General features: G+C 36.8%; 1 protein-coding gene across 1 annotated transcript; it reads left to right on the top strand.

Moving 5' to 3' along the window:
* Positions 1-5184: 5184 nt before the first annotated feature.
* On the top strand, positions 5185-15031 carry SLC7A13 (solute carrier family 7 member 13; the record flags this gene model as incomplete). Its single annotated transcript, XM_080801645.1, is given in 5 exon segments — positions 5185-5377; positions 5380-5850; positions 6747-6878; positions 11438-11799; positions 14756-15031. Coding segments are annotated over 5 exon segments (1434 nt in total).
* Between the last annotated feature and the right edge of the window lie 412 nt (positions 15032-15443).

Here is a 15443-nt window from a genome sequence, read left to right as displayed (position 1 = left end):
ATTGTTGAAGAATCCTATGCATCTCTCCCTTCCCATTTCCCCACATAGCCCTTGGAGGTAAGCTTTATGTTGAATATCATTATATTTTTATTACATATGTACATATCTATGCATAATATGTGACATTCATTTTAATATTTTAACATTACATAGCTACATGCTACATATTATATATTACACAAATTGTCTTTTTTTGTTCAATTTTGTGTTTTTAAATATACACATGTTAACACTATTCTCTAGTTCATTCATATTGACCACCTTGATATACTTCCATTCTCCTATTGATGGGCATGGATTTAAAATTTTTACAGTGACAAACAACACTGCTATAACCATTCTTTTACACTGATCTTTATAAGGTAGGTCCTAGGTATAAAAGGATTTAAAAACAATAGAAAGGAAAAGAAAAAAAGACACCAAAACTGTCATTATCTATGAAGTAAATCATTATCAGTCTTTTAGAATCATTAAACAAATAATTATTAAGCAATAAAGCAGAGTTTAAGATTACTTTATTAATTATACACCAACATCAAATAGTAAGAAAATGTTTAAATTTACAAGTGAATTTTTAGAATTTACAAATGAATGTTTGGAATTTAAAAACAAAACTAAACATGATGTACCTACCTAAATTTAACAACAAAAACAAAAAGACATTGAAAGCATTACTCTTAGAATATTCTATCTTTTCCTGGAGAGTGTATCAGGAAAAGACAGGGGCTGAAAGCAGAAAGATAAGAGCTTTTGCCATTACCTAAAAGAAAAATGATAGTGGCTCAGACCAAGATACCTGTAGCAGAATCAGACATATGATCAGAAATAGGTACAATTTGGAAATAGAATCGAGAAAACTTGGTGAGGGATTGGATGTAGAAAGTAAAGTATCAAAGATACTTGGACAGTTTAATCAACTGGGCATGAGAATGAAATTTACTAAGGCTTGAGATGGAGAGAGTTACACTTCCAACTTGTATCAAAATAATCCTCCACCAAAAACAGCATAAAGCTGTATTCAATATAAAAATGTCTATTTGCAAGAACTAGAAATAAATCAAGCAGCAAGGGCTTAAGGAGTCAGAGTCCTAGAGAAAAAGGAAACCTAGAGAGGTTAACTTCACATTTAGCATCACCTTTCCCCTAGAAACATTTGACAACATGTAATTGGTGAACTAGACGTACATCAAAATAAAACACCTAGACAGAAACATGGAAAGAGAAATAAGAGATGGAAACTACAGAAAATAGAAGAAACATGTATAATATGGGCAAAGACCAATATACTTTTGAAATATAATTTCACATCCATCAGCAAAATCTTTAAGTCTGACAATACTGTGTTGGCAAGGAAGTGAAATTTGAAGCCATCTAATAAAACAGCAGTACCATGTCATCTAACAATTCCACTCCCTATGCATATCCAAGAGAAACTCAAACATGTATCTAAGAATAAACTGTAAGGGATGTTCACTGCTGCATTGAATTTAATGGTGAAAAAATGTTCTCCAAAGGCAAAGAGATATATTTGTGCAATAGAAAACTATAAAGGCAACTCCAGTCTTCCAGTGCCAGGCCCACACACCTTGGCCAGTCTTATTCCTGTCCATCTCTCACAACCCCACATCCAATCCAGCAGCAGTTGTGCGGTGTCTACTTTCAAAACATATGAATATTCAATCACTTCAAACCTCCATTGTCAATATTCTTGCCCCTAAGCTTAAATCCTTGTGAGTCCTATATGCTTGGACTGGCCCATGTCTGGCTCTCTTTCATAAGTGAAGCTCTAATTCAAAAATTGTAAGTTATACAAGAAATAATCTAGACAGCCAGCTATGGCATGCTTAAGAACACCCTTTGGGGGTGCCTGGGCAGCTCAGTCATTGAGAGTCTGCCTTCAGCTGGGGTCATGATCTCAGCGTCCTGGGATCAAGCCCCATATCTGGCTCTCTGCTCAGCGCGGAACCTACTTCTCCCTCTCCGGTTCCCCCATGCTTGTGTTCCCTATCTCACTCTTTCTGTCAAAAAAAAAAAAAAATAAAGAACATCCTTCAATCAGGAATTAGTAAATAAAGCATCTGCAAGATACTCATTTATCTCCAATTGCAATAAGTTTAATTAAGGATAAAACTTTTCTCAAGTGTCCCTGTGCTTAGGAAAATATTATCAGTTAACTGTTAACCTTTTCATTCCACACAAACACTACTATTACCACTACCACTATCAATATTCATCAGTCATTGCCATCTGACATATTATACATATGTGTTTTTGTGTTTACTTTTCTTTCTCTTGACGAAGATAAAGAAGTACTTCTGGGAGCGACTGGGTGGCTCAGTGGGTTAAGCCTCTGCCTTCGGCTCAGGTCATGATCCCAGGGTCCTGGGATGGAGCCCCGCATCGGGCTCTCTGCTCAGCAGGGGGCCTGTTTCCTCCTCTCTCTCTGCCTGCCTCTCCATCTACTTGTGATCTCTGTCTGTCAAATAAATAAATAATTTTTTTTAAAAAAAAGTATCTAAAAAAAAAAAAAGAAGTATTTCTGTCTGCCTGACTAGAATACAAAAAGTCTTTGCCTGCTATGAGCTTTAAACAGTTAAGTGCTCAATAAATTTTTGTTGACTGAAGTAAGCAATAGACCAAAACAAATCACAAATTAATTTTTCTGTACTTTATCCTGTTGCAAACAAATAATGGGTGAATGAATGTATGAGTTAATAAAAAAATACTGACGGGTGCCTGGGTGGCTCAGTGGGTTAAAGCCTCTGCCTTCAGCTCAGGTCATGATCTCGAGGTCCTGAGATGGAGCCCCGGTCGGGCTCTCTGCTCAGCAGGGACCCTGTTTCCCTTCCTCTGTCTCTGCCTGCCTCTCTTCCTACTTGTCATCTCTGTCTGTCAAATAAATAAATGAAATCTTTTAAAAAATATTCAATGTATTAAAAAATACTGGATGTATTAACACTTATGACACAAGCTGCACATGTGATTTGGAGACTGTAATGGCCTAAATAAATATATTTATTCAAATTGTATTTCCCTTAAAAGTGAGAAGTCATTTGTCTTGTAGCTTTCAAATTTTTTTCTTTATCTTTGGTGTTTAGAAGTTTACGATTTTCTTGGGGTGGATTTCTTCGGATTTATCATGTTTAGGACTCATTCAGGGTCTTATATATGCAGCTTTATATCTTTTGACAAAGTTGGGAAATTTTCAGCTGTTATTTCTTTAAATATTTTTCAGGCTTACCCCCTTTCTACTCTTTTTTGGAACACCAAAGACACAAGTGTTAGATCTTGTGTTATAGTCCCACAAAAATCATTCAGATACTTTTTTTTTTTTAAGTTCATTTTCTTTCTATTGTCAAAGTGAGTATTTTTACTACTCTATTTTCAAGTTCACTGATTCTTTCCTTGTGTTCTCCATTCTGCTGTTGAGCCCATTCACCAAGTTTTTAATTTATTATATTTTTCAGTTCTAAAATTTTCATTTGGTTTCTCTTTATATATTCTATTTTTTCCTGGATCCTTCTATTTTTTTATTTCTTTCAAGCATGTTTGTACAAGCTTATTGAATAATTTTTATGATGACTACTTTAAAATCCTTGCCAGATAATTCCAAAACCTATGTCATCTCAATATTGGTGTCTGTTGTCTTTCTTCATTCAAGTTGAGAGTTCCTGGGTATAATGAATGATTTTCTATGGTATCTTGGACATTTTGAATATTACATTATTAAATATGAGATATTACCTCGGACCTGGAAGCTCCTAAATATATTTATTAATAGATTGGTTTATATCTACAGGGACAATATTGACATCAAATTGTAGTAAAAGAATGAGTGCTTCCACAAAATAATTTCATTATATTCCAGCTAAACTATTACTGCTAAGATGGCCAAAATGACCTCTGCCTTCTGGCATTAATGTGCTAAATTAATCCTCTTCCCTTGAGTGTGGGCAGAACTAGGGAATTCTTATTTCCAATGAATAGAATACAGCAAAAGTGAAGGGATGTCACTTCCAAGACTTCTGTCTTCTTATCATTCTCTTCTCTGATGGAACAAGCAAGATGCCACACTGTGATCTGCCCTATAAGGAAGCCCACAGAGGAAGAACAAAGAAAGGTCTCCAGCCAATAGCTTATGAGAGACTGAAGCCCCTGGTCCAAAAGTCTTCAATAAACTGGATCACAACTGTATGAGTGAACTTGGAAGTGGATCCTTCCCCAGAGGAGCCTTGAGATGATTGCAGTTCCAGCCAGCAGATGACTGAAGCCTCATGAGAGATTTAAAGCCAAAGGTCCCAGCTACCAGCATCCAAATTTCTGACCCACAGAAGCTGTGGAGAGTGTTTCTCAGGTCACTAACTTCTCGGGCAATGCATTAGGCAACAGTACGCACAAGTGCAATTATTAAGCCATGAAGGTCAGTCCTCCAACAGGTGCTTTGCATAGTTCCATGGAAATGACTCCATGATAAAATGAAATTATCACCCTCATTCTACAGATGATGAAATATGTATTCAAAGAAATAAAACAACTTACTAAAAAATCATGCAGCTGCTCAGTGTCAGATGTGGGATTGAAAACTTGGCCTACTTTAAGCTTATATTTTTTACATTAAACTACAGTTCCTCTCTTTGGAAAAGGAAAAATCTCTGCCCAAAACTTAAATCTTTCTTTCTTAATTAGCTGTCACCAACTTGTTTAGTGGCAAATGTGATTTTTTAAGACAGATTTACTGAGATAAAATTCAGGTACCAAACAATTTATCCCTTTAAATTGTGCAGTTAGATGGAGGTTTTTGGTATATTACATTAATAACTTTTTAAACTTGTGGTAAAATTTCATTATATTCATTTTGACCATTTTGAGCATTTTTAAGTGTACAATTCAGTGGCGTTAATTATATTCACAATGTTGTGCAACCATCACCAGGCATATTTGAATTTTTAAATAATTAACATGTGAAACATTTTAACTCTGGAACTCTCTAAAAAATCTTAGAACAATTCACCAGTTAATTATTTCTAAAACAGAGTTAAGTTCAATAAAATGCTTATGTAAGGATGATGGCTAAATCAACAAAGCATGCTGCAGAAGAATCATGGGGGAAGTGTATAAAAGTAAGCAATCCACATGAAATTTTTAGATTACTTTTCAGGATTAAAGAACGAAAAAGGAAAAAGCATGCAACTCCTGAGGGCAATAGGATTTTTCCATGGAAATATTTTATTATTTTGTGTCACAACAGGTGCAGGAATCTTTGTGTCTCCCAAAGGGGTATTAAAATATTCCTCACTGAACATAGCTGTCTCCCTGAGTATTTGGGCTGCTTGTGCTGTTCTGACTATGATCACCGCTCTCAGTCTCGCAGAGATCGGACCACCTTCCCTAGAAGTGGAGCACCTTACTATTTCCTCAAAAGATCTCTTGGATCCTCTGTTGCCTTCCTCAGTCTTTGGATCAAACTTTTTACTTATCCCTTAGGAATAGCTACTCAAAGCTTGATAATATCTACGTATCTAATTCAGCCTTTCTATACCAGGTGCCCAGCCCCAGAGCTACTTAAGAAATGTCTAGCTTTGGCTACTTTGTGGTCATTGGGACTTCTTAATGCTCGAGGGGTGCTAACAGTGGCTTGGTTTCAAACTATCAGTATTTTGGTGAAAATGGCTGTCCTCTGCTTCATTTCCCTTACTGGGATTGTTCTGATAGGGATTGGGAAAAAGGAAAACGTGGCCAGGTTTGAGAAAGCTTTCGATGCTGAACTTCCTGGTGTCTCACAGATTGCAGAAGCCTTTCTTCAAGGATTATTTGCATATTCTGGTACATCAGTCCTGATCAACATAGCAGGTAAATTCATCTCCGAACTACTTTTGCAGCAGGCATAAAGTTTTGTCTACAACTCTGTAGAGAAAGATAGAGCTGATTCATTTGGGTTTTTTTTTTTAATCAAAGTTAATATTTCTGCATTAGTTGGATGTATCACAGTCATCATTAAGGCTCAGTGCATAATCATTTATATAGAAAATGTGGAATTTAGGGGCGCCTGGGTGGCTCAGTGGGTTAAAGCCTCTGCCTTCGGCTTAGGTCATGATCCCAGGATCCTGGGATGGAGCCCCACATCAGACTCTTTGCTCAGCAGGGAGCCTGCTTCCTCCTGCCTGCCTCTCTGCATGCCTCTCTGCCTGCCAACTTGTGATCTCTATCTGTCAAATAAATAAATAAAATCTTAAAAAAAAAAATTAAAAAAAAAAAAGAAAATGTGGAATTTAGTATTCACCAGGTCATGTCCCTTATTTAAAACTTGGGAATTTTATAGTTTTCAAAAGAAAATGAAGACCAGTCTCAGAATTTACTGCATTTTATTCTAATATTTTTTCAAAACATTTTAAGTATCAATTATGTAAGAAATATATAAATACAGTCTATTTGTAAAAAATAAAACTATCACAGATTTTATATATATATACATATATATATATATATATACACACACACACACATATACATAGAGAGATTTTACTCATAGTATAAGTTCAGAATCATAATTTTTAACAAAATGGTGCAAAATAGTAAGAAATCTAAGCTTTCAGGCCAAATATGTGCAGGACCAATGCAGAATCAGACCAAGCAGATGAGGAAGCAGCAAATACATGAATAATACTTTCTCCTCCTCTTCATTACAAAGAACTCTTCATAAGTCCCACAGTATTTTCTTTTCTGATGAGTTTATTTGTGTTTTTCAGGAGAGATAAAGAATCCTGGTGAGAATATTCCCAAATCTCTGATTACTGTCCTTCCCACTGTGGCTGTGATTTACGTATTGGTGAATATATCCTACCTGGCAGTTTTGACCCCTCAGGAAATCATCTCTACAGGTATGAATGTGTCCAGACAAAGAGGAACCAGTCACTACTACTACCTACTCTCAATAAACATGGTCTCCTGTGAACTGTAGATATGTTTGATACATCCATAAGAATGCAAACATGATGTGTTCATGCTTTGGTTTTTATAAGGAGAGGAAAAACAGTCATCTAAACAATCTATAACGAAAGGGCTACATGTTAAGGACTGAGGTCTAAGGGTTGTAGAACGTGAGACAACAAGAATTAGAAAGAAAAAGAAGAGGAGGAGAGGGCCATGGAAGAGAAAGGGGAAAGAGATGAGGAGAAATAGGAGGAAGCATATCAAGAAAGCAAAGAAGAGATACTTTGTCAGAAGGATTTCCACCCTTGGGGTACACCCCAATACCTATCCTCAAAATGACTGTTTGGAATAGGCAGTACATTCTTCATTTTGTAGACAGGGAAACTGGAGCTCCGGGAACTTAAGTGATGGACAGAGTTAAGATTCAAAACTGTGTCTCCAACCCCATGCACTTCTCATGATAAGAGACTGCACCTTGTCCAGGTTACTGAAGGTAATGGGTTGTAAATGTAGACAGCAAGTTTCAAGACCTGATCTTCAAACAAAACACTCTTCTCCGTTCCACTAAGTATGGTGCTCAAAGGTACACACCTAGTAATTGACAGACTCAAACCCAGGTGGTCCAAATCCAAAACCCTTGTTTTCAACCACCATTCTAAAATGCCTCAATACAAACAAAATCAAAGCAGTACCACCACTAGCAGAGCCTATTAGCAATGCAAGTAATAGTATGAATACATATTAATATATATGGGATAATACGTTACATTAAAAAATAATCATGTAAGAGACACACATAGATGTGACTAAACAGAGACACAACAAAAGGTTAATAGTAAGTGGTATAACAGTTTTACTTCTTTTTTTATATTGTTCATATTTTCCATGATTAGCTTGTTGTACTTAGGATCAGAAAAAATATCATTTTTCCAATGTCAAATAATATTTTCCACAAATCAAGTAATAAATTTTTATGAAAATGCCAAGTCTTTAAGAAAATGCTAAATTGGGACACCTGGATGGCTCAGTCAGTTAAGCATCTGCCTTGGCCTCAGGTCATGGTCCCAGGGTTCTGGGATCGAGTCCCGAATAGGGCTCCCTGCCTGCTTCTTCCTCTCCTCCCCACTCATGCTCTTTCTTGCTCTCTCTCTCTCTCTCTGTCTCTCAAATAAATAAATAAAATCTTTTTTAAAAAGAAGGAAGGAAAATGCTAATTATATTCTATTCACTTTAAAAAGGCAGAGTAGTATTTGAAATGCATTCAAAAAATTCCACCAAATCCTAATTTAAAAAAAAAATAGTTACTCCTGAAAGAAGATATCTAGAAAGTTCATTCACTGAGAACAACTCAGTCTTTATTCTAGAGGAAGTCAAGTAATACAGCAGCAAAAATACATAAGCTACAAAAATGTTGTATAGACAGGCACAGAAGTATATGACCACATACAAACACACTGTGTGGTTTGGGAGGAGCTGTGACTACAACCAAGACAGTAGGGCACTTCAGTAACTAGAATTCATCTGCAGTGGAGGGGTTTTTAAGGCAAAGGTCACACAGAGGATCAGTCTGATGTGCAAAGCCTTTACAAAAATATGAAGCTTTGAAATTTATTTTGAAAAAACTATACAAGTTTCAAAAGTCAAAAGGCGGCCTTATGCATCTTCTCTGACACTAGTACAAAAATGTTACGTTGCTTCTAAAAGGAAAATACAAATTTTTTAGGATTTTATTTATTTATTTGACAGAGATCACAAGTAGGCAGAGAGGCAGTTGGGGGGGGGGGGAGCAGGCCCCTGACCCAGCAGAGAGCCCGATGCAGGGCTCGATCCCAGGAGCTTGGGATCATGACCTGAGCCGAAGGCAGAGGCTTTAACCCACTGAGCCACCCCTGCCCCCCAGAAAATACAAATTTTAATAAGTAAACATTAACAGGTTACCATGACACTTTCCCACAATTTGGTCTCACAGGAATATAGAAACACACTAAAGATTTTTTTCTTAACTATTAAAATGAGGGACAGAACTGTAATTTGCCTTACACATACCTACAAACGAGTCAGCAAGTCCTATAAAAATCTACCCCATTAACAGCTCATCAGGTATTCCCCTCTCTGCATGCCCAACCTCCATGCCTAGACACTCATTTTTCTCTTCAGAGTTATGGCAACAACCTTCTAATTTATAGAGTCACCTCTATTCTCCCTCCAATCCAGTCACCACTCAGTCTCTAGAGATAATGTCATAAAACCCAAATCTAATCCTGTCACTCCCCTGCTTGAATACTCTGTTTTGTGTTCTTGCAACTCTTCCCAGTCTCACTTTCACAACTGCTGCAACCACCCCATCACCACTCCCCTTCACCAAATAGCAACTTCTAAGCTCACCATCACAGATTCTCCAAGATGTGAGTTAAGCTTAACTTTCTAGCCTCACCCCTTGCTCCCTCGTGAGCTTGCAGTCTCACCACACATCACCCTTCCTGAACAACTTACCATTTCCAGAATAGACACTATTCTTTCTGCCTCCCCCACAACGTCATCTCACCAGCCTGACTTAGATACCTGCCTTGGGATTGATATCACACTAGTAATATTGAGTCTAAGTTCAATATAAGCCCTGACAAGTGCCTCCTAAACCCCATGCAAAAGCTAGTCTTAGAAAGTTTGAAATGCAGTTTAAAATTATGGAGTATAGTGAATAAATTTAGAATATAATTGCAATCATCTCTCTCTGAATTTTAGTATTGTTAACATTATTAATAACAAGTTCTCTAAATTTTAGAACAGAAATTATGTATAGAAACAGAGCTTAACGCTTCTAATTTTGCAAATAAATAATTAGAGGTAAACTGTAGTTGTGTAAGCACTTGAAAATGAAAAAAGAAGAAAAAGAACTGAACTATTAATTCAACAAATTATCACTGAAGAAGACCAGCACATCATAGGTAGTAAGATAATGCAATCATATCATACAATTCTGAACTCCACTTTAATTATAACCCGAAGTCAGTAACTTTAGAGAAATTTTGCGGGACATTTGATACCCTCATAACATAATTTCTTCTTATGTTTTTAGTATCAGTTATTTGTCTTAATTAAGCATATAATATTTACTCCATTGAAAATCTTTTCCTTTTTTACTTTTAATCATAGTACTTATGGCTGTATCATTTATCTATTGTTGCAAAATAAGCCTGTCCAAAATGTACCGCCTCACAACCACCACTTATTTGGTTCACAGTTCTGCAAGTTGGCAACTTATGCTGGGCTCAACAAGGCAGTTCTGGCTGCCTGCTGGAGTCATACATGTGTCTGCAGCCCCCTGCAGTTAGGTAAACAGCTATATCTAGGTTGGCCATGCTTTCCTATTTTGGGGGGGCCTAAGATGGTAGGACAGTTTGACTCATTTGAGAAGCAAATGCCAGGGGCACCTAGCTGGCTCAGTCAGTAGAGCATGCAACTCTTGATATTGGGCTTGTGGGTTCAAGCCCCACATTGCGTGTACAGATTATTCAAAACTTAATCTTAGGGGTGCCTAGGTGGCTTAGTTTGTTAAGCATCTGCCTTCCGATTAGGTCATGTTCCCGGGGTCCTGGGATCAGGCTGCACTCTCAGTGAGCAGTCTACTTCTCCCTCTCCCTCTGCCCCTACCCCTGCTCATGTGCATGCATGCACACGCTCTCTCTCTCAAATAAATAAATAAAATCTTTTTAAAACAAATAAAATCTTAAGAAAGAAAAGTCAACACAGTTAAAAGACAGAGAGAGAAGCAAATGCCAACAAATAATTAAATGTGCAAGGACTTTATTTTAAAAATTCTTGCATTAAAGAAACCAAAAAGGAAGCCAGGTAAGGCTTAAGAGCCATGGGACCACAAGGCAAGTTGGACCCAAAGTGAAGGAAAAGAAAAAAAAGGGAAAGATAGGTAAAAACACCATAGATTGATAGGTAGTAAAGGGAAGGTTTGGCACATCTGCCAGGGAGCCCTTTAGCCAAGGTTGGCCATCAGAAACATGAGTACTTCTTGGTGTCTCTACCTCACAGCCATTAGCTGGAAACAACCTGTAAGAGCCTGCCTTTGGCAGAAATGCCACAACGGATTTCATTGTGCCGGTGTTGTGCTGGGGCCTGAGATCAGTGATGCTCCCTGTATTTGGAAGTCTGTAAGGTGCACTTTCATGGCTTCAGAGTTATTATGGCTTGTTTCTGACAGAATACAATGAGTTTGTTATATGGTACTAAGCAGTGTCCCAAGAGAGTAAACGGAAGTCTGTGATACCTCTCACGGTGTAGGCTCAGAGCTGGAAAACCACTATTTTTAATTCATTTTATTGGCCAAAATAGACCACTGGGCCAGTTCATATTCAAGAATTGATAAGGAAACACACTCCCTCTTAGAAAGAGGGGCAAAGTCTTATTACAAAGAGTACAGATGTAAGAAGTAAAGAATTATTGCCATATTTGAAATGAAGCAAAAGTGACTAACTTTTCTGAAAAATTTTTTTAGATGCTGTTGCTGTCACCTGGATGGACAAAGTAATCCCTTCCATGCAATGGGTCATTTCTTTTGGGATTTCAACTTCAATAGTTAGCAACATGTGTTGTACAATACTTTCAGCCTCAAGACTGTTCTACACAGCAAGCCAAGAAGGACAACTGCCTTTGATCTTCTCTATGCTCAATAACTACTTCAGTCCAACTGTTGCTATCACCCAGATAATCATTTTAGCTTCTTTTCTTATTATGTCCTCAGATTTAATCAATTTAATAAAATATTCAGGATTAGCAACCTGGGTTTTAAGAGGGCTGTATATGATAGGTTTACTTAAACTAAGGTACCAGGAACCCAATCTACCTAGACCTTATAAGGTAAATAAAGATAAAAATGCTAATATTAAATTTCTACTGTCTATCTAGAGATAATTTTTTTTTAATCTACAGGGGATGCTCCTAACCAATCGTTAGTTGAATTTATAAAACATCTGATCTGGACCTGCATGTCCCAGTTTACTGATGCATAATTGGCTGTATGAGCTACTTTTTGGCTTGATTTTTAAGGAGTAAAAGGTCAAAATTGATTCTCTAGAAGGAAAATAGATGTTATCATTTTTTTCATCTTCTAGGAACTACATAATAATGCTTTGGGGGTGGGGGGTATTGGCCCAACTCAAAATCACCCTTCAGTGCTCATCCCAGCATAAGTGATGTGGCATTCCATTCTTTTTATTATGTCCTTGATAGAGTCCTTGTTTTCTATAAGATATTAATCTAAGCGTCAGTTTGGGTGATTATAAAATTGTGAACCTGAACTTAAAATAAAAGCACTGTCTTCTAGGTAATGCCAGTAGAGCCACTGTAGGCTCCTAGAGTACCTTTGTGCAAAATATAAAAAACACCCCTTCTTCTAGGTGGACATAGCTCCTGCCCAGGCACAGAGCCTAGTGAGCAGAGCACAAGCCAGATATCTGCCCCCTTCTGTCCCCTTACATGGGAGTACCTGTGTAATGTAGTGACTACCTAAGCAATCATATTCATAAGAAACAATCAGACTCATTCAAAAAAGACCATTCTGAATATAGTGTAGAGAATGAATTAGAAAGAAGCATGAGTAGATTCAGGCCAAAGAGGCTACAAAGGGTCACTTAGTCAACCTGCTTATCCGAGAGAATTCCAAAATTCAGAGATTATGTAATTATCCTAGGTGAACATTATATCCTGTAAGGACCTATTTAGGAAATTTTTTCTGATCTTAGCATCAAGAATATTTGGGTCTCTCCTAACTAACAGATTTTGCTTATACTTTATGATGACCTGCTCTCAGAATCTATATGAGGCTTTGTGGCATGCATTTTGTGAACCAAATTCATTATCGGTGTTTATTTCCCTCTTTCTCTTTCTTATTTTCATCTATTTTGCCTTAGTATAATGCAAGCCATACCTTGCTATGATGTAAATCCCAAGAGGTTTCAAATAGTCTGTTTTATTCTTTAATCATATCATAAATATAATCAAAATAGCCCATCTAAGATACTTTCTGGCTGTAGGGACTGTGTGGAAAGTAAAACAAGAGTCCCATATTTCATACCAGTGACCATAATAACCACTTGAGTGTGCTTTTTAAAATATGAATTCCCAGACTCACACCAGGGGATTCTAATTCAGTAGGTGTCAGTTGGGCCCTAGGAATCTATATGTTTATCAATTATCTTGGGGGTTCTTATCCAGAGAGGTCCACTGGCCATACTTAAGAAACACTGGTCTAGATAATGCTGACTTTCTTTTCCTCAAAATGGCTCCTTCTTTAGCCATGCCTCCTGTTGAAAAAAGTGAATGATAATATCTTGGATTTGAGTCATCCATTTATTCGACAAATATGCAGTAACTATCCGCTGTGTTTCAGGCACTCTACTAGGCAGTTCAGAAAAATAAAAATGAATTTTTCAATCAAGAATCTTATTAGCTTCATAGAAGTGTAAGAAATGTGTACAAATCACTGTTACAAAGTTAATTAAGAAATGCCATTTTGTTGAGCTCATTCTGCTGAAGTACCCTTTATGCAATTCTCAAGAAGACTTCAAAAGATCAGCATTAGATAAAACTTCATTTTGCAAATGGGTCTGAGAGGACCCATTTTTCCCCCCAACATCAGCTTAATACTTAAATGGCAATAACACAGATATATCATAAATATTTTATTAAAAACCCCTCAACAGATTTCTCTTGTAGCACCCACCAGCCCACCATGTAGCTTCCTTCAGTTGAGACAAGTTTCAGGGTCCCAAGGGTCTCACTGTGCAGTGACAGCGACCGAGGCCGCTGGTGGTGAAAGACCCACAGGACTGGCAGTTCAGGGCCTTCTCCTGGCTCCTTTCTGGAAATGGTTCTGAGGACCAGATTAATTAAATAGCCCAAAATGATACGACTAGACAGTGGCACTAAGGTCCTTGAAGAGGAACCTTCTTTATTTGTCCTAATACCTCTGTATCCCTAGTATAGCAAATGGCACATAGGAATTCAGTGACTATTTCTTGAAGGAATGAGCAATTAAGATAGCAGAGTTTGAGGGTGCCTTGGTGGCTCAGTTGGTTAAGCATCTGACTTTTCAGCTCAGGTCAAGATCTGGGGGTCCTGGAATCAGGCTCCTCTCTCAGCAGGTAGTCTGTTTCGCCCTCTCCTCCTGACCCTTTCCTGATTCATAGTCTCTCTTCCTCTCTCTCAAATAAATAAATAACATTTAAAAAAAAAAAAAAAGTAAAGCTTGCATTTCCAACCAGACTTTTCTGATTCCAACCTTTCTGTTGTTTTTATTAGTTAATAGAGCTACTCCAGGAAAAACTGGCACATGCCCGATTAAAGAAACTTTATAACCAAATATTACAGGTATGCCATGCATGGCTGGTTTCCAAATTCCCAAAATGAAGCAAGCTTCAATGACTAATACGAGTATGACAGAGTCAATTTTTTATTTTTTGACAAAGCTTTCTTATATCTTTTTTCCTATGCCAAAAAATAAAGTACTGATTTTAGCAAATAATTGACAATACCTGATCAGTAGAGTAGGTAATCATAAGAACTATGGAATAAATATAAATAAATAAATACAGTTCCACCTTTTTACAATTATTTAGTCTGCCACTGATTTACTTTCTATAATACAATACTGAGACTGTCTCCTTAAATACATGTGAAAATATATTTGCACTTTTCTCCCTGGTGTTTACAAACATTTGTTCCAAATAGAAAGGGAATGTTCTTAAATTGTTTATAGAAACTTTTGAGGAAAAAGTCATCACTAATTTTCTTTTCTTTTTTTTTTAACTTTCAGGTGCATTTGCCATTTGTATTGGGATCCATAGCTATATCTTTGTTTCTAATTTTGACACCAATGATTCAGTCTCCTACAGTAGAGTACATCTATGGGTTTATCTTTATTTTTAGCGGACTTCTATGTTACTGGCTTCATGTTCATCTTAATCAACATTATGTTTGTTCTGACAAAGTCACTTGTTATTTACAATTACTATTTAATGTTTCACCACCTGAAGATCAGGATGATGGTATTTCAACAGGAGAAACACATCTTGAAGAAATTGTTTTGTAATTAAGAAACACTAAATGGTTAATGAATGGATACTTTTTAAAGACAATCTTTGCTTTCAAGTGTATACACTCATATACACAAAACCTCCCTCCTCCTGCCCAATCCCCAACTACATATATCAAATCCAACCCTCAGCTACATATTCAAATTCTTTACAATTCAAATTCTTTCACTTGTAATTGAAGCCCAAGTTCCTAGTACACTACATGTTTTTTACCACTTTCTTTCAGGTAAAAAAATTTTAAATGAAAACACACGCATACACTCAACAGATTAAAAGGTACAATGGGCCCACTTCTGGGTATAGAAGGAAATTAATATGCCTGAAATTAATATAATGTTATGTGTCACCTGAAATTAATATAATGTTATGTGTCAATTACATCTCAAATAAACAAACAAACAAAACCAA

The sequence above is a fragment of the Martes martes genome (assembly GCF_963455335.1).
Source record: "Martes martes genome assembly, chromosome: 4".
In the NCBI taxonomy this organism is placed as follows: Eukaryota; Metazoa; Chordata; class Mammalia; order Carnivora; family Mustelidae; genus Martes; species Martes martes.
This window is presented reverse-complemented; position numbering and strand designations above follow the sequence as displayed.